General features: G+C 39.6%; 1 protein-coding gene across 1 annotated transcript in view; it reads left to right on the top strand.

Annotated features, from left to right (window-relative positions):
- BBS9 (Bardet-Biedl syndrome 9) overlaps positions 1-5,235 on the top strand; it is a 309,884-nt gene extending 304,649 nt beyond the window's left edge. Inside the window, exon 23 of the mRNA XM_085303707.1 lies at positions 1,607-5,235. Within this exon, the coding sequence (XP_085159833.1) occupies positions 1,607-1,647 (41 nt within the window). The 3' untranslated portion in view covers positions 1,648-5,235. The remainder of the gene's footprint in view (positions 1-1,606) is intronic.
- The last annotated feature ends 15,164 nt before the right edge of the window (positions 5,236-20,399 follow it).

Genomic DNA, 20,399 nt, shown 5'->3' with positions numbered 1-20,399 from the left:
ATCATTAATAAAGGCATTAAACAGATGGGACCTAGGGCTGATCCCTTTGGTATCTCAGCATGTGCTAGGTGAGAAGAGTTTTGAACCAAAGAACCACCATGCTGGAACTGGCTTTTTTAAACCTAAGTCAACTTTTAACATGGTATTTTTAATTATCCTTTTTTAAAAAAAAAAAAAAAAAGAAAGAAAAGGAAAGTAGAAACTTCAGTGAGAGATGCTTCTCAGCCTACTGGGGGCCTTGGGATTCCGGGATTCCAGCTGTTGCTGAAATCTTACTGCCTTAGTCTTTTGGACCTTTGTGATTTTGTCCTTGATCTCCTGCTGTCTGTTAACCTCACTGATGCTTTGCTTCAGTCTCAGGGATTGAGGTAAAATTTATCGAACCTATTACCATCAGCCATGAAAACTGTTCATGCACGTCCTGAAATGCCCAAGCACCAAAGGACATTGACAGTGGGAAAGGAAAACAAGAAATAGAAATCTAAATGTATGGAATTGCATGAATCTAAATGTAGACATCCTATTTTAAAATGATGTAGATGTGCTAAATTCTATGTGAATGCAGGCAGTCAAGCCTGCAGACAATGCACTGGGCAGGGTTTGAAGAGTTGAGTACTATAATCTCATTCTGTTGCTGACCTGCTGGATCATTTCACTTCTCTGGGTGTGTAGGGATCTCAGCCTCTTCAGAGATGGCTCATCAGAAAAAAAAATTACATGAAAGCCATGTGTTGTTTTTATTATTATTCATATGTCATTTGGAGAGAGTGCCAATTTATTTTGGATTGCTTTGCATTCATTAGAAAAGGATTAAATTAAATCTTTTTCAACCAGTAATAATAGTGGACATGTAAGAAACTGTGCTGGGTTAAATAATCACTTTAATTAAGCCATGCAAGTATGTGCGTAGGCAAACTAATGTGATTATCTGCTGTCCTTTTTTTTTTGCATAGCCACTCCAAGCACTCTTTTCAGGAGTTTATACCCACTTTTCTGATTTTGTTAGGTTCATTACTGCAAAGATTAATTTCAGATCCAATATGGAATCATCTCTTGTTGTACTACTCTTTGAAAATAAGAAATTAATACTTTCTTAGTTTAAGGGAGAAGTCTTTGATACAGGCATTTTTTTTCCCTTCCCCCAAAGTAATCCTTATAGAAAAAGCAATCCTTATTAAAAAAATATACAGGGCCTAAGTTTCTATTGTTTTGCAATTTGTATTGCCAATTCTACCTGGGGAAAGAATGCAGGCAAAATGCAACTAGATTAAAGTGACTACATCTCAAATCATTTGCTCGGTTTTTCTCTGCCACTTTTTTCTGATGTAAAAATAGACAATAATTTTTTTAATTTAAAGACTCTTATCATCCATCATGCGCATAAATAAGTTTATATAAAATTGCCTTTATTGCTTTAATTCTTACAGTGTCTTAAACTTGTGAGTGCTTGAATTTGCAAGTTATGCATTTTTATCATAGTGGTTTTGCATGTAGTAAATTGTTTTCTCAAGGTATAATCAAGACTTTAACAAACTGACAGGATCAACAATACAGTGTATGTTGTGAAGTATACTGAATTTTTAAGCATCTTCTTTCTCCTTTGTAGGATTGTCTGGGGATGCAGCAGAGGAAGCAGAAAAGCCATGAAATCTGAAGATGGGCCCTCAGGAGGAATTTCATCTGATGTCAAATGCAGCACTACCAATCCATTTTACTTTGTACTGATTGCAGCCTCCAGAAGGAGAGGACTGTGCTAATTTATACAAAAAAATATTCCCTTCAGATCAAATGAGTTGGATTTCCCTTCCAACTACTAGCATCCTCTCTGCGACCAAAGTTTAAGCACTTACCCAACTGTTGTAGGCATGTTGTGTTATGTTTTGTGATATATCAGCCCTTTCTAAGGATTCTGCTGATTGATCAAAGACTGTTTACACACAGTTAAAAGCAACCTTCTTTTCAGGGTTTGTTTTATCTGTTTTTTAAGATATTCTGAACCATACCTCCCTTGGAGATTACATTAACATTTGTTTTATCACAGTTTTGACAAAACTATCTCCTTTCCTCCTGTACTAACATTCRCAATTTCAGACAGCTGAATTAACTACCAGAAGAAAAGCTGCTAATCCATCAACTTTTTTTTTTTCTTTCTCATTCCTTATATAGACTCATGCTGTCAAGAGATACCGAGTAAAATATGGTTACTGGACATAAAGGGCATACCCTTTTGCCATTAACTATGKCACTATGAATGTGAATAAAGTTTACGCTGCAAGTAAGTACCCTGAGCACAGCAACACATGGATCTTTTTTTTAGTTACCTGTGCTTTCTGTTTTTCTTGTGAATCAGTCTGTTCTAGTTATGGGTTAGATTTCCAGAAGTGATTAGAAATTTTTGAGTGCCTACATTTTTTTGAATCTGGCCAGGAGAGTGCTTAGAGGGTCCAGTTTTTCGAAAGTGCTGAGTACTTCTGTTCTGCAAGTCACCTGCAAGGTGTTGGAAATGCAACACTCAAGCAACTCCAAAACTGAGGCAACCAAAACACATTTGAGAACRTTGGCCTAGGGTTTGGAAGAGTCTGAATGGACAGAGAGGAGCTCACATCTGAATTACTGAGAGTGAGTTGACTGTGGTGTCAATACCAGATATTTGGAACTGAAAAGAACTGAGACTTGGGTCAAGTGATACTGAGATCAAAGATAATGAGCTGCACAAGGTCTCCCTTGGCTGTTGCTGGTTCATAGAAAATTATGTGCTGCAATCTTGGATGACAGATACAGAATGCATTACTGGTCTCAACTTAGTTCCTGATGGATGCAATTGCATGAGCCATCTCCATATCCCATATTCCTGTTGGTTTCCTTGCCAGAGATTCACCAAGCTACTACTCTAGCCATAGAAGTAGTCCCTTCAGCTCTCTTTTACACTGTTTTAGCAGGGATTGTGATGGTTGCTGTAGTCTACACTACACTTGTTCAGTGGATAAAAATGAGACATTATTTTTCAGGATGTCTAAGCCAGCAATTTTCATCACCTCCATATCTACTTTCAACCTCTTTGAATCCAATCCCAAAACAAAACCAGTTTCTCCAGTTTCCACCAATTGTGCATCTGTTGCTTAACCCTGTTGTCCTACTCTGGCTCATTAGACATAATATAACCATGTTTCTTGGAGGCTTTTTCAACACGTTAGCCATTAAGTGGAGCCAAGAGGCTGGGAACTGGGTAAGGCTCCTGATACCCTTAGAACTGAAGTGACCAGGTGATGACCATAAAAATGACTCTAGCCAACAAGAGACCCCAGAGATCTGCAAGTTGTGAGGCCAGAAATCTTGTTGCTTTCCCAGGAAGGCAAAAATCCTACCCCCTGCTTATTTGTGGAGTGATTCTGTTGGCTGAATTTTCTTCACTCTGATCTGTCCCCTGTGGTTTTTGTCAGGAGGGCAGTATCCAACCCTTTGTAAAGGTACCCTACTGCGCTGTGAAAATTACACAATAAAATAATCTCCTGTAGTCTCTGTACACACCTCAGTGACCAAAGAAAATCCATGGAGAACTAATCAATTACTGTAGCTATTAGGCTTAAACTTTAACTATAGATCTCAAATCTTCTTTTGTCCTCTTGTCAGTAGCTACTCGTTATTCTAGAAAAATCAGCTGCAGTTACTATTGGAAACCCATACCGTAGAAGTGCCATTATGCCGTAGAATCCTGAACCAAAGAATCCTATGCTATATACAAATGATAGTAGCTGGAAAAGACACTACTATTAGACTTTTGTGATATATATTCTGTTGYAATTACCATTACTGAGTGTGATCCAAATGAGGAGAGCTGCCTGGCTCCACTGGGAGTTTAAGGTAAACAGTGACTAGGGACTCAGGTCAAATTTACCATGTACTCATATTTCTTCAAGTCATTTTCAGTCATTTTAAAATGTAAGGCTCAGAGGCAGTCTTGTTAGTCTTTTGTACTCCATGCTTTGTAAAATGAGGTCTCATGGGAATCTTCTTTTAGAAAGGGGAAAACATGCTGGTTATAAAAAGGAAAAAAAAAAGGAAAAGAAAAAGATAGGACTGTCTATAATAATAATGTATGACCTCTTTGTATATTGTGCTAAGTTGTGGAATTTGATAGTATCATCAGGAATTAAATGAGAAATACTGTAGCAATGAGTAAAAATGACTTGGTTTTTCCCTAATGACAGCTAGTCTGGCTAATTCAGGTAAAGTCAGTCTTTGAAATRTAGTCATTTACACAGCAGACTGAGATGAAATGTTGGGAAGTAATTCTTAACAGTTCTCAAATGTAGTCTGAATTTTTTAAAAAAATGGCTGGAAAAAAATAAGGCCAATTACATGAAGTTTTGAAGTTAGAGAGTTGATCAACTAAAAAATGTAAGGAAACATTACTAGTTTGGGGGACCAAATATTCAGTTCTCATCAGCAATGTTTTTGAGGCCAGGAAAGACATTGCTGACCAATCAAACTGTTATGAACAGGATTTCAGAACARTATCTGGTCAGTTGTTCTGTTAATGATAACAACAAACTGTTTTCAAATGAAATGAGGTCATTAATATAAATGTTACATCTAAAACTTCAGTGAATTATTCTGCAAAAGGAATACTCATATAAAAATGTTTACTTTCTTTTCAGTATGCTTAAATATACAGCCTGTCTGTTCACTGAACTATTTTTAGGTGGCTCATAGGCAAAAAGGAAGTTTAAATGATCATTTTATTAAGATCAGTTTTGGAAATATATATGTGTGTGTGTATATATATATATATTTACATATATATATACACACACACACACACACACACACACACACACATATATAAACATAATATAATGACACTTTGAAAATCACCCAGAGAGTCATGGCAACTTTTTTATTGTATATGTGCTGTAGTGCTCTGAAATGTGTTTTCTAAGTCATAACCTAAAATATATACATCTTATTTCTATTAAATGGGTAAATATTTTGAAAAGWTTTATTTTCTGAGTATTATTTTCCAAGGGCTTTTTCTTTGATTWTGTTCTTGTGCTGTTGAGATTTAGAAAAACAAATTAAAGCAATTACTTCTTTGATGACCAAAATCTGGAGGATTGGGCTGTGATGATCTTTTGAGTTTTGAATACAATGCTGATTTCAAAACAGTGCTGTGGTTTCCAGCTCCAGATTGATTATTTTGTCCAACTATTATTAAAGTATGACCCAGAAAAACAACATTTCTTTACTTTCAAGGAACTGTTTTTCATTGTATAATGTCTTGTCTTTCTCTTCTTCAGCATGTACTATACAAAGAATGTTAGAGATAAGTTTGAAAATTCTTATATTGCTTATAAAATTCTTGGATTGCTTATAAAGATTAATTTACTGCCATAAACTGAAGTTTGCTGAACAGAGATTGTGATTTCTATGTGACGTCCTTTCGACTTAAAAAAATACAGGATACATATAGGCTATGTATCATATTGAATAAATATCTTTCCTTCTTATCAGAATATCCTGTTTAGAAATACTCTATGCAAAAAAGATATTGCTTCAAAGATATTGCAAAATATATGACATTCTCCTGGAACCAAGCTTCTATATTGCTTCTTTGCTCGAAACTAACCTTGAGTTTTCCACAGCCTTTTTGGAATCACCTCTTGACAATATATTTTTTTGTTTATTCACTCCCCTGTTGCTCCAATATGTGTGTGGTATTTTCATATGCAGTTTGCAGGTGACTTTGTACCTTCCCAACTCAATGGTTGTTTAAGTTTGACAAGTATGTTTCCCATTTGTTCATGAGCCATGATCTGCTTGAGCTGAATGAATGGCCTCAGGTCCTGTTGAACCAAGGGAAAGGCCGAGGCACTCCGTATTCCCTGGACGGGGCTTTGAATTAGCAGAAGTGACTAAGTGGAAATCCTTGTTAACCTATTATTTTTGTGAAACTTTATTTTAATATCCAGTAAACCAAGTTCAAAACAAACTTGATATTCATATAAAGACTGAAGAACACTGGTTTAGAGTCTGCAACTCCTCTCTGCTTTTCCATCTTCTGTATTTGTAAATCCTTACAATGGTGAATAGTATCAGGAAGGATTATTTCTGTCCTCCTTCTCCTTTACATATCATCTGTTGGCTGTATCAAACATAGGATTAAATCTAATGGTAGGAGATGATAATTTTGAGGGGATAGGCTTTATCCATAAGCCCATTTCTTAGCTGTGACCAGCAGATCGCATCACAGATACTTAGCAATTTTATTAGCACGTATATGGTAAGATATAATGTATAGCAAGTGATTTAATTAGTCGTGGGATGAAAGCATGACCCAGTTAATTGGTTTGACCTGACGTCCTCTGTCAACATGTTCTGGTTGTTGTATCTTTACGKCTGCTGTAACTGGGAGTACAAAGAATGGCAACATACAGACAGATTTAAATAAATATATTTGTTATTTTAAAATACTGTGATATTTCCCAAGAATTTCATGTTATGGAAAGCAGGAAAGGGAGTAAAAAAGCATTATACTTTCATATGCAGTCATTATGAGTTGATGTTTCCTTTGCATTCACTTTTGTGTGCTTAGATGTAATGTGCATGTTATATGGATACAGAAGGCATCAATGCTTTGAGATGTGGTATACTGAAGATTTCGCTATCCAACCTTGTTCTTACAATGAAAGAATTAAGAAAAATTCTGTTTTCATAGCAGAAAACATGGCAAAAGTTACCAGGAACTCCATACCCTCAGGCCATAGAACATAAACTGGTGTTAATTCTGTTGGTAGTAGTTTCCATTTGATATAGCGTGAGCATATTGTATTTTTCACTTATTTGATAGTGCCACTTTAATGCTATGTTTTCATCATGAAAATCTTTCTTTTAGAAACTATATTTTTGGCAAAAGGAGTCAAGTCTTTAGAGGAAAATGGTAACAGTATTTGAGAAGATACTTGAATTCATCTTTGTGAGCAGACTAGAGTGTAGGGGTATTCCGTAAGAGGGAATCATCACTGCAGCCCACCCACCACCAGCCAGCTCCAGCTGGGTGCACACTGACAGCGTATGCAGCTGCAGAAACAAGGTGCAATGTAAGCTGTTGCTTGATCAGTAATCTTAAAGAGAGGATAGGAATACTGAGTCATTACTGTAACCTGAGGCCCAAATCTACCTTCATTGAGTTTGAGTMTTTTGCCATTGATTTTGATGGGAACAGCATCCCTACTCTTTTACTGGAGGACACATGTCATGCTAAGATGACATATAAGCACCATTTACTCCTAGCTGGGTGATATGATTAATTATGAGGATCACTCCAGAAGGCATTATTCTGAAATACAATATCCATGAGAGTTAGCTTGTCAGTATTAATTAAATAGCTACTGCATTCCACCCCAGAAGTGGTTGTTTCTCTGTAGAGAGCTACATTGCATGTTAAATAGGCCCTTTCAAAATAAATAAAATCCCAAAGCATTTTATACTTGTTAAGTCAACCACTTTTGAGATGAAGTCCCTTTCAGGTTAACGTATAGCAGTGCTTCAACAACCAAAGCAGCACTATTAAATAATTTAGGAAACCAAGCAATGAACAATATATTCGCCTTCTGTTCCCCAATGGAAAAAGTATGGTAAAGAAGTATTTGCATGAGAAAGTTCTGCTAAGAAGAATGCACTTGYCTAATGGGGAATTTCAACAGAAATCTTGGCTCTCTATCTTTTTAAAAGTTGCCATGATTTCTGTAAACTGATGTTATGGTTATTATTACTATTTCCTCAATTTCATGTACTATGCAAAAATTGGCACCTCTGATCTTTTTGACATTATACTGAGACATTTTGTCATGGTTAATGAATGTAGCATAGATGCCATTCTTAAGAAAACCCTTARGATATATCACCGAGATTTCTGATCCAAGTACAGCTTGGACCAGACCTCCTTTTACTAAACCTCATGAGACTGTATCCCAAAGTCTACAGTGTGTTTGGGAAGCACATTTTTATTAGATCGATTTTCTTATTTTATTCCTTTTAAGTGACAGTCCAATTCCACAACATCTTTCATGTGTTAAAAAATATATCAAGAAGTTGGTCTGTCACAGATGATAATCCAGTTCATTATGAGGGAAGCATTCAGTAATTAATAGTTACTTAAAGTGTCCACAATGTATGTTAATCGYGGTTGGATTCACTTACAAGAGACACAAAGGAGATTATTGTACTTTTTCTTCCCTTGATAGTACAATGAAGTGGAAGCAGTTGGGATCCATATGTGTCGAAGAACATATATGCTACATATATTACATAACAGGAACTGCTGTTTCCAGCTGCCTGACTTTTGTCTCTTCCTTCTTCTGCAACAATGACGGTAACTAGGAACTGTTGAGGACATGGCTTGGTTAATATGGTGTGATTGCCTCTGATCCAGGAAAAACAGAAAGAGTTTGCCTTGGCAGCATGCTTGAGTGCCATGTTCCAGCATTAGCTAGCTATTTCATGGTGGCATGACATGTACCTTTCGTGACGCAAGTGGACAGTCGCTTTGTGGACTTGAGGGTGCAAGTCCCAAAAGCTGTCATAGCCAAAGGGGAGCCTGAAGTACACAACTTGTGACAGCAGTGTTTTGCCCATAGCTCTGGGCAACTGTATTTCAGCTGTAGGGACTTGTCCCTTATGGCTGTGACAGTAAGGCCTGGGAGGAGAGGGAAAAGAGAGCCACAGAGCTTTGACGTGCACGTAACTACCTGATACCCAGCAGGAGTGTGTCCGAATGCTCCCTTGCCACTGCTGCAGAGAGATGTGTTCTCCCCTGGAGAAGAGGAATGTCTTCCCTGGGTAAGACTGTCCTCCCAGGATTATCACATTCAGGTGTCTGGCAGTCTGGCAACAAGAGTGGATGCAGTGATAGCAGAGGATTGAAAATGAATGTATTTGGGTGGCCAAACAACCATAGAAGAGCATGCACAAATATGACTTGCTTTCAAGAATASCTATTGATTCATCGTTGTTGTTCCCATTGTACCTGTCCAGTCTTAACACCACTGTGAATCAAGAGATCTACAGCCATAGGAAAGCAAGATCCAAATAAAGTTGGATTATGCTTCCTTACTGCAGACAAACAGAACCAGAGGAGGTAAAAAGTCCTTCTCTATTTAATTATTACAAATGAGGTTAACAAAAACAATGTGGAAAGAGTCATAGATGTATAAGTTACTGTAAATTGTGGACAGTACACATTTGTATGAAGAATTGATTTTATTTTTTCTATTTTTGTCCTTTTCTGTCTTTTTTTTTTAACAAACTCATTCCACATTCAGCATTCATTAGCTCATCTCATAAGACAGGAGCCCTTTCTTAGCTTTCAGTCCTTATTCTSATCATCCAGATTTTTATAGATAGAAGTCACTTTTGCAATCATGTAGTTCATTTCTTTTCCTTTTTTCTTCTTTTCTTTTGAACTAGATACCATCAACCATAAAATGATGATTTCACCCAGCAGCCGGTTTATAGATGTGTTTTAAAATCCTGAAAGAGAGAAGGACAACTTGCATCAAAATGAGGAGAGTGTTTTGGTTAAACCTTTGAAATACAATGTAGTTATTCTTTTCTGGGATGAATAACATTGCTTTCAGCATCAGAAAAATAATGAATGGAAAACCCAATGTGCTCTGAAGAGGTTGAAGCTTTTTTTTTTCTTTTTTTTTAAAGGGCTACTGCCCAAGTATGTCATCCAACAGAGGAAAGTTGGTAGCTGTATTGTTTTTTGTAAGACAGCTACCCAGACGGTGATGTGATACCTTTTACTGGGCTAACCAAAGTTAAAATTAGAACTGAGCAAATAAATCCCAGTGAGTAACAGAGTTAGCACATTAGTTAGCACATTTAACCTTTCTTGCTTCTCTTTAAGATCAACATTTTCAAAACTGGCCACTGATTTTTGGTTTTCAGTTTACAGCATGTCTAGAGAGGACCTGTGTGGTATGCCTAGTGAGCTTTCTATCTTTGACTTGATAATTTTGATAACATAGAACCTAAGAGGCATAAAATAGACTGTGGTCCTGCTTGTTCAGGATTCTCTCATTGACCAGAAAAACAATTTCTACAAATACTTTTCAGCACCTCTGTCGTCATAGATACCCAATATACAAATCTGAACCCTGAGGGTTTTAGCTGAGTTAAGGTTCTTAAGTCTCAGATCAGTGAGCGTGTCTGTCCCTTTGTGGCTAAGCTAGAAGGTGAATTCTGGCATTTGCCCGTGTATTAACTGGGTTGTTAGAATACAGCTGGGAGAGGCCTTGTGTGTAATATTTATGAAAAACTGTGACTTTTTGTAAAGCCGKTTTTTAACAAATCATACCCATACTGACTTCTGATGGAAACACATCCCTCCAAGCCTCTCTGCTTATTGCCCTCGCTGCTGCAAGTTTTTAGATGCTCCCCCAGGCACCAAGGTTAAAGCTGGATTGCTCCTGCTCCGTCCCCCTGTGACTCCGGTCGGTAGTGACGGCTCACTCCGCACCAGCAGCGCRCTGCTCGGCGTGGAGTGAGCAGCGTGGCGGAGGGGAAATAGGTCAAACTGCCTGCAAGTGGTGCAGTTGTGTAACTCGTACTGATTCAGCAGCTGGTAGGTGTGGCAGAGCAGTTTCCAAAATGGTAAAGTTACTCACCAGAGCGGCCAGAGGGGATTTTTGTTTTTTGTTTTTTTTCCCCCCAAGAAAAAACAGTCAGAGGGTGTAAGCGAAAGCAGCACCCTTCTCCTTAATTTCTTACAGCTGCTTCATAGTTACTCCGGGCCAGAGTGCTGTTCGTCATGTAGCTTTTGTGGTGGTAAGATTGTGGCTCTGATCCTCAGCGGGGATAAGCTGTACCGGGGGGCGGCGAGGAGCCGGCGGCGTGGCTGGGCGCTCCTGAAGCCAGGCACCGGCCCTTTTCCCCTTCTCTTGTCTCCCGAACGGGGCACAGAGGAAGTGGGAGAATGATCTTAGTTTTATTTGTAAAGGGAAAAAATCTCCATTCCAGCACAGGACTCCAAGAGAGGCCACATCTTGCAGTCCAACTGTGCCAGAATCCCTCAAGACCGAGGCAGGGCTCTCCATGGRTTCCCCCGGCTCCGTGCCCCTGGCTCACATCAGAGGTATTATCTGGCCCTTCTCTGCGTGTTTTCCACCCATCGTAAGCTATAGCGCCAGGCAGTGCTTACAAAATACTCATAAAGAGATTTAATAGTTTTTAATTGCAGATTATCTCTCCCTTCAGGCTCCCACATCCCTCTTCATCTTCACTGTGTGCCCATGAGAATATCTTTCTGTTAACATATCACACACATCTTGATCAGGTTTGGCTCAGCTGCTGTCCTGCCTTCACTACAGCCCGTATTATCTAAAATGACTGGTGCTTTTGATTGCCCTCGTTTTTTAGATATCCCAACTAAACCAAAGGGCTGAAGCTCAGTCTGGGAATCCAGAAAGTGAGACTCCAAATTTTGAGAATTTGGTTGTGGGTAAATGGAGCTGTTGTTTGGATGCTCCCATGTTCCCACCTTTGCAATGTGTATGTATCCTGCCAGCTGTGGAAAAGAATACTTTGCACTGCACTGTTTTAGTCTTCTCAGAGAATAATGTGTAGCTTTATATATGGTCTTGCTCATTTTGTCTAGTTAGCATCATGTAAATTCAAACTGTCATTTCTTATCCTTTTCTGCACTTGGGCCAGCAGCCGAAAGCCTGCAAAAGTATGTGCATTCTGTAGAAAAAGCTTTACAAACCACAGAGAATATTTTAAAATAAATGGCCATTTTTTGAAATCCTATCATTACAGGGCAGAGGGTTGATTATTGTCCTCTGAATGTTTCATAGCAGCAAAATTCCTGCATTTTGGGAATTGTACTGTCTATTCATCCAGTTGGAGTGGATCCAAAAGCAAGGCATGGAGCTATTGCTGGCTAGCRAGTCACTGAATGTTACTTTCTGTAGTGGATGGTTTGTATTGTTATTTTGTGGAATGTTCAGGAGTGGATTAATCATCATTTGCAGTGTGGAGATGATTATTTTTTAAGTAGGGATGTATAGAAAAGATATTCATGAAGTCCAATTACTTCCTTTACTGGTCACATGAYGGAACTGAAACCAGTTCCACTGTGGGACCACAAAACCCTCAGACTGGAGATTTATTGTTTGATATGTTGCTTTTATAATATGAAAGTTTATGAAGAGAAACATGTGTCCCCAGAGAAGTCTATCCAGGAAAGTAAGTGTGAACATTAAGAAATACCATCCTGGATGATCTGTTAGGTAAAGATTTGGGTCTCCATCCTGCAGGCGCTCCATTCTGCAAGTGGCCCCCTTTCCAAGTGACACCAGYGGGCAGTGAAGGGACACAGCTGGCCCCGTGCTACAGCATCTGTTGGCATGGCGTACTCTGAAAGTACCAGTACAGTATTATGCCTTTTACCCRAAGGAGTCTTGTTTTATTTGTTGGATTTTTTCTGTTCAGCTATCATGAAACCACTGTCTTCTAAGCAAAGTCTAGAAGCCACCAAACTTTGACAACCACTTAGCAGAGTTTATGGCTGAGCTGATCGTGCTGTATTTTGCATCTTCTTTAAAGCAAATTCATTTAGGTCCGGTGCCAGGTTGTGGCAAATGTGAGGGCCAGCCAAAGCTGTGAAGCTGCGCTGTCCTTGGTGTGCTCTGGGACCCGGATGAGGTCCTCTAGATCTGGATTTGTGAAAGTCTGTGCTAATGCTGATGGCACTCACTGCTGCCTTTTTCAGAGGGTTATGCACCTGCATGCCACCCTGGGGCTCTGGGAATGGCAGAGCCTCAGTCCCCATGGAAGAAGAGACCCAACACAGAGTCAACCTGAACGTGGAGGYGTGCAGACACTATAACCGCTCCGCTTCTGAATGGAGTTACACWGGTTTGCTGTAGGGTCCTGGTTCAGCGAATGTGTACAAGAGGGCCTTGGTGCTCTCGAGGTAACACATCCGAGCTTCTCATACGTGTGAATGTTTCCTGGGAAAGAGTCTAAGTTACTTGCTCTCTTAGCAAGATGAGCAGTTTTCAAAGAACTTGCAATGTGGTAACATTGGTTTTGTTTAATAGTAGTTATTTATTACTGAACTTCCCTGCCAATACAAACTAGAATTCAGCCATACCAGCCTGACTTTGATTTGATCAAAATGTGACAATATGAAAGCRGGTTAGAATTTTAAGTAACTTGGTAAAAACGTAGTTCTGTGGGTTTTTTCAAACTAGCTTAATTAAAACCAAAGCCGAAACAAAACCTCAAACCCACAAATTCACTTCTGAAAACAGCTTATCACCACACAACCTTTAAAAAGAAATCATTTTGTATGTTAGAATACCTGCCAGACATTTCCTTGAGACTTCGAAGTCTACATTTAAAGATACCTAAAATAAATTGTGTATGCCACATATAAATACATATTTAAAGTTCTATAAAACATTAAAACTGATGATTAATTGTTTTCTTTGGTCACAAGTAACTCAAATGACTCTCTTGAGTTTAACCTGCTAATATATACAGGAGCTGACTGATACTTCACCAAAGTAAATACTTTTCCTGTCTCTTTCACCTCATACTTCTAAATTACGTATTTAGAGATTTACTCCTGCCAGAGAACTTGAGGCTTTTGCAGACCCCCCCCCCCGCAGATCTGCGTAATGACACCAAAAGCCCACAGTGATGATCCTCTTGTGTCCCCCTGAAAGCGTCACAGGTGACTTAGAGGCAGGTAGGTGAATTACACTGCCTGCTGGAAGTACATTTTTCTCTTATTCAGGTGGCTGGGTGCTGTTTTTGTTTGTTTGGTTGGGTTTTCTTGGTGAAGACCTAAAATTAATCTGAGCTGGGTGAATCAGTAGTAAAACAAAATGAATTTTTAACAAATTTCTACTGTGTTGTTCCTAGGAACTTGTTCACTTCTACTTTCATTTTTGTGTACGCTTCTCTACTTTTGTGTTTAAGCACATGCAGATTTCCCAAGGTTTCAATTATTCAAGTAGTTGGACTGGTGGGCAGTGCAGTATGACTATTTGCAATACTGCTTCTTTAATAATGACTGTATTATTTATTATAAAACTCCATAACTGGTAGACATTGGACTAGATCACTAGATTGGACTAGGATGATCCTGACTTGCTTGTGTACATCTGCATGCATCCTGATGGCTWGAGCTGAAAAACACTCCTTATTACTGTCAGTTCATTGCTCTTTACCTGTATGGTACTGTCACTCAGTAGGACAGAGCAGGTATTACGCTAACTGGTGTACTTAATATAAACCAGAAGCCAAGAAAAAAAGTAAAAAAAATTTTCTTTCCTATACCAGCTGTAATGTTGCACAGCCAGTTTTCTTAAAAAAAATAAATTATCTAAAGTTTATATCTGGAAAATAAAAATAAAAAGGGGTTATTTGTAACATTGTCTTTTGTTTTGCTTGCAGATAAGATAAAAAGTACATTGTAGTAATTGCAGGGACAGTAAAAGTGAATGCCCTGTACAGCCAAAGCCAGATGAGCAAAAAGAAAAAGTATATTCTGAGAACAAACCAAGAAAGTATGTCATGCTCATGCAGGAGCAAGATATTAGCACATATGGATTAGACTGCTATAAGCAGATCTGTGGCTCAGGTTAATCGTGGAAGCAGCTGTGGAGCTCCGGTCTCCCAACACTGCCATCTGCCAGCAATTGCCCCGCACAGCAGTTGTTCTTTTTTGCCTACTGTTGTCGACAAGCTGTAACTTTTTATTATAGATGGCTTAAAATTAATGGCCCTTAGTCTCCTCTTGCTCATTATAGTGTGAATGAGGGCACCTATGTGAATGAGAGGAGACTCTGACTTGATGGATTTTATTCCTCAGACATCATCTTGGACTTCTAGTTGTCAGTCAAAAAAAGGCCTGGGAGAAAATCTGCTGTAAAACAAGAACAGCAAGAACAGAGCAATATGAAAACTCCCTTGCTAGAGTCTCGGTAGGTGAACTGATGATCTTACAGGATGCATGCAACTGGAAATTTGTTTTTTAGCAAAGATACAACCCTCTGTCTTTCTGGGCTTGGCAAAGGCAGCTGCTTTTGAGCTGGACTGTGGCTGGAAGGGAAAATCCCATGTCAGAACAAGCCTGCCTTTTTTGGGGGGAAGGGAAGAGGGGCTGGAGAACTTCAGYGTATGCGGAGCGGCTGCCCCCAGCATGCAAAGGGTCTGTCCTCATCTGCATCCACCAGTCTTCCATTTTACAAAACGTTTCTGGACTCCTAATTTGTTGCAGTCTGGTAAARCAGCTGAGCGAAATGCAGGTTTCAGTTCGTCTCACAATTTTAGAACAAGGAAGGACTTCACGTATGGCACTCTCCGCGATTTCATTAGCTCTTAGCCTTTATCAGACCCTCCAGATGTCCAAGGGTGAAACTAACACAAACACAAAAAACTCACACAAAATAACTTTTATTGTCCCTGGAAGAGAAGCAGTTTGCAGCAGCTAAGTAACAAAAAGGAATATGAGCGTATTTATTTTGTTTGTTTGGCCTATGGCTATTTCATGATATCTGCTAGGACTTCTGCAGTAAAGAAGTCTGCATCAGCTTTTCTCTTAAAATGAACATTTTTCTGGTTTTAGCATATTTGATATAAGACTACAATGGTCCATTTTCTCCATCTTGAAGTGATATTTTTTTCGGCTCTGTGCCAGATTCAAGTAATTTTTTTGGTTTGAAGTACTGGTGTTTTTATAGCCAGTTTAGCTTGTGCTTTTTGTTGGTTTGATTTGCATGCCTACAAATACAGATGATGATGATGATTTTGAAGACTTTCACAGTTAGAAACTCCCTTTGGTAAGGCTATAACTTTCTGGCTTCTTAGAAAAAAGTATGAAAGTTGATGATGCCAGGACATCCTATGTTAATAAACTCTTTAAATGTAGAAAAAAGTATGAAAGTTGATGATGCCAGGACATCCTATGTTAATAAACTCTTTAAATGTTATTCATTATCTTTATCTTGCCACAAATAAATTAAATGCTCTGGATGTTCCATAAGTTTATGGAAAACTGTCAAAATGATGTGTTGTTTGATAAAATTTATAAACATTTATTCAAGTAAGATTCACTGTAACTTCTAGGTACTTTCTTGCACTACCCTTTTATTTAACGACTTTGACCGTATGTCATTTTTAACCCTGTTACAATTTAAAAACCTGTTAGTGTGGTCTCTAGACCTCATTTACATCAGTTTAGTGTTCTGATTATTTTGCAGTAGGGCAGCGTTGTCAGGAACACCTCTTTGATATATCTAGGCTGGTCCCAAGGTTTATTAATTTTATCTCATGAAGGAAAAGTGGCCGTGCAAAAAATACTGTTTGTTCATTCTGGCTGATGCTCTTAACTTTAGAACATGAGCACGCCCAGAAATGAACACGTTACTCAGAAGAATCAGTTATTCAGAAGGATRTGTGCCTGTATTTGAAAGGCTGTAGCCCAGATTAGTGCAAGAGAACTATGAAGACCTAATCAGCCACCAAACGATGAACTGCAGAATAACTCTCTGCTGTTCTCCTGCGTGGAAGTGCAATGGCTGCATCACGATGTTACAGATTGTTATCAGACTTCCCCACTGGTGTGTTGATGCACTGGCTGTAAAACACCTCTCTAATTTACTGGTCACTCAGGAAGAATTTGCTTGTCAGATCCACACCTCTGATTATAGCCCATATGTGTGGCCTTCTTTCTGATTTTTATATAAATGTTATTGGCTCAAGAATTCTGTTTATCTCTAGTAAAATGCTAGTAACTATAGAAATGTGTAAGCTGAATCTGTTATGCAAACCACTGTCATTGCATATTCATTGCCTTGTAAATGCATCATCATTCAGCAGAACAGAATTTCTGAAAACAGTTCACTGTGCCAATTTCCRTAATCTTCAATACAGTGGTTTTCAGAGATATGTTTCCTTCTTTATTTCAAAAAGTCTCATCAAGCCAAAGAAACTGTATTATAATATTGCATAGCAACATAAAAATAGYAAAAGCAGGGATGCTCACGATGCCAACACCTTCCTATGTAGCATATTTATTGCACACATTCTTGCATGTTAAGTGACCCTTAAGTACACCTATGCACAAGAATTAAAACAGTGTATTTCCTGAACAAAAGAAAGTATAAATAAGTGAATTGTGATGATTACATGTGTTCTTTAAGTCCTGGCAGAATTCTTAAGATCATAAAGAATAAGGTTGATAGCTATTTGACTTGCCAGTAAAACAGATTATCATAAAGAAAGATGTGAATGTAATCACTGTCATCTTCTTCACTGCTATTATTGTTAACTGCAGAGCTTTTTTCTTTTTAGGTGGGTGCTAACTTGGATCTTTATTATGACCAGCTAGTTGTTGACACTGCTAACACTTTACAGCTGATTGCAGGGGAAGCATCACAGGAGAAGCAGTCAAATTAATTAAAGACTAGGTTTTTGGGAATAGCCAAAGTTCCATCAATCTGAATGAACCTAGCTTGACTGATAAACGAGACTGATGAATATATTCTTGTGATACCATGCGGTGCTTATACTTTGTGTATGCACGCTTTGTTATTTGCCAGCAGTTAAATCAAAAGTCTCTATGCATATCCAATAGCAGAACCAGACTCTTCAGTGTGACCCTCTGATTCTGCTAAAAGCTGTCATAGCTTTTGACTGTTGCTTGGAAAAATAAGCTCTCCTTCACACAGGGGATGCATTAGGGATACTTAACGTGGCATCCACAGCCAAAAAGGATGCAGACCTCTGATAAGATAAACTTGGGAGATAAGGGAAGGGAGAGCTTAAAAAAACCAAACAAACTCCAAGCCATACCCATAGCATGGAGTGGGTGAAACTAAGGTGGGGGAATTCAGATGGTGTATTTCCCTCACCTGCCAGGTTTCACTTCATGAGAGATTTAAATTAATATAAAGTGACTCTTCTCCATGGCATGTCACCATTATCAACGTCAGTGAGGAAGCAGGAAGAAACTGAGGTTGCTGCTAACAGCGACCGTTTCCCCTTTTTCCAGGGTGAGAAGGGAAGATAGGGGAGCAGGACAGCAGGAGACTGCATGGCCTCAGCAAGCTGGTTTACGGGGCAGCTAAGAGGCTGGGAAGCACGGCARAGACATGAGGAGGCTTCGAGTGCCATTTCGGCAGGTGTTTCCAGTAAAGAAGATGGGCAAAGTCCTCTCCCAAACCCTTGTGCAGCCGCGAATGAGGCACGGACCGAGGAAGCTCACCCGGTGGAACGGTCCTGCAACAATTTCTTCTCACAGACCTTGTTTCAGAGGTAGGTTTTAGGCCTGACCAGTGTGCTGAAGGTGTTTTAGCTGTGCTCACACTTCTTTCCACGGGGCAGGTAGAACTATGTAACAAATCTGTGTGTATTGCTCAGGAACTGCCCTGCCTCCAGTGTGACTTCGTTACGTGTTCCTAGGAGCTGTGAATGAGTTAAGGCAGGAATTGAACATGATGTTCACTTGCTGTCAGCACTTGTCTTTGTTTTATAAAGGAGATGAATTATTTCAGGTTTGCAGAGTATTTTAGTCCTCTGATGCTATTTGGATGCTGGAATTATTAGTTGATACCCCAGTGCTTTGTGAATTGTATTCATTTCTCACACCAGATGACATTAATATTTAATGAATTTTAGAGCGTTGTGAAGAGAAGACTTGATGCACACAAAGATATAAGTACTCTCCTGTGGTAGTTGTCACTTGAGAAATTATTAGCGTAACTTCCCCCCCCCCCCCCCCCCCCAAGGCTATTGCTTTAGAAGGACTGTGAATGCATTGGAACGAGGAAAGGGAAATGTAGCCACTGGTTACAGATAGAGACAAAAGAAAGCCAGTTTTCCAAAAGATTCAGTACATCTTTCCAATGGAAAAAACATTCAGAGCAGTGAAGAGCTCTTCTAGGGTAGTGTGTAATATGTAACCCTGTGTATCTCTGTGTGGTCATCTATGGTGAAAATACAGGGAATGATGAAGATGTCTCTCAGAAAAACAATATTCAGATTACAGACCTTATATTTATGCACTGAGTTTGTTATATACTCTAATGATGTGCAGCAAATTTTTTATCCTAATTACATTTTTACATTACATTTTACATTACATTTTAAATTCCCTTTCCCTTTGTGTTTCCTCTAATGGCATCTAAGTGGTCGTATTTGACTATGCATCTTCAATCTGTACAAATTGAGATTGGGTGTTATGAAAAAAAGCAGGCTTCCTTCCCCCCCTCTCTCCCCCATACAGAGGGGTTTTGCTGGTGACTTTTACAAGTTTACCAAGATCATTTTTCTGTAACCTTTATCATAGGGAATTTTAGCCATCTTAAGACTTCTGTTTCCTGCTGTAAGGGTAGGTGACAAACTGTGCTGGAAATGAGATATCTTATGTTTTTGAACAAAAATTCAGGCTTTCAGGATTCTTCTTCACTTTTGGTTTTTGTTCTTAAAATGAACCTGGGAATCTAATTACCTTGCATCTTACTAGGAAGTAAAGTGTATTTAAAGTAGGGCTGTACACAGCAACCTGTGCCACGCACCTGATCTGCAGTTGCTTTAAGCCTTTTTGAAATAGTAAATCAGATTCACACTTCCCCCCACCTTGCAAAAATAATAATAATAAAAATGTGTATAAATCTGAAGACGTTTGTCAGCTTGTCATCAGAATAGTTTAGTTATGAGTATTCATTTCCCCAAATGAAACATAACAGTTGAAGGAAAACGATTTGTAAAACAGACTTGTAAAGAGCTGTCAAAGAAAAATCTCCTGCTGTATAGCGAGAGCGTCACACCGTCCGGATGATACACGCGTGTGCAAGAGAGCGGTGTATGCYGATACCTAATATTGCCTGTGTTTATATCCAGAATAGCAAAATGTGGACCCGCAAATGGAAAGCGTTAAGGAGGAAATGGAAAAGGCTAAAACCCACCGGGACGCGAAAGAGTGACGGACTCGGTGCGGCAGGTCAGGTTTAGGGAAGGGGAGCGCAGCTGCCCCTCACCGACAAACCCCATGGCGGGGCGGGGGACAGAGTGAGCCCCAGCCCCTGCGACGGGACGAGGCAGCCGGGGGGCGAGGTGGGCCCGGCGGCTGGGCAGGGGGCAGCGGGGCCGCCGGCGAGGAGCTGCCCCGGCGAGGGAAGGGATGGAGGAGGGAGGGGAGCGCTGCGACCCACGGCGAGCCGAGCAGAGCCGCGCCGCGCCGCGCCGCGCCGCCGCGGCGTTTGCAGGCGTTTGCCAGCGTCTGGGTTGCTGCCCGTCCCGTCGCGTCCCGTCCTCCTCTTGCTGCGCTCGCTGCTCGCCGGCCGCAGCTGCCGCCGGCGCGGACACGGGCAGGGACGAGC

The sequence above is a fragment of the Rhea americana genome, unplaced genomic scaffold, assembly GCF_003343005.1.
Source record: "Rhea americana isolate MKP2758 unplaced genomic scaffold, rheAme1 scaffold_100, whole genome shotgun sequence".
NCBI classification, from domain to species: domain Eukaryota; kingdom Metazoa; phylum Chordata; class Aves; order Rheiformes; family Rheidae; genus Rhea; species Rhea americana.
Note: the sequence above shows the minus strand (reverse complement) of the source record. Positions and strands in the feature narration are given on the sequence as shown.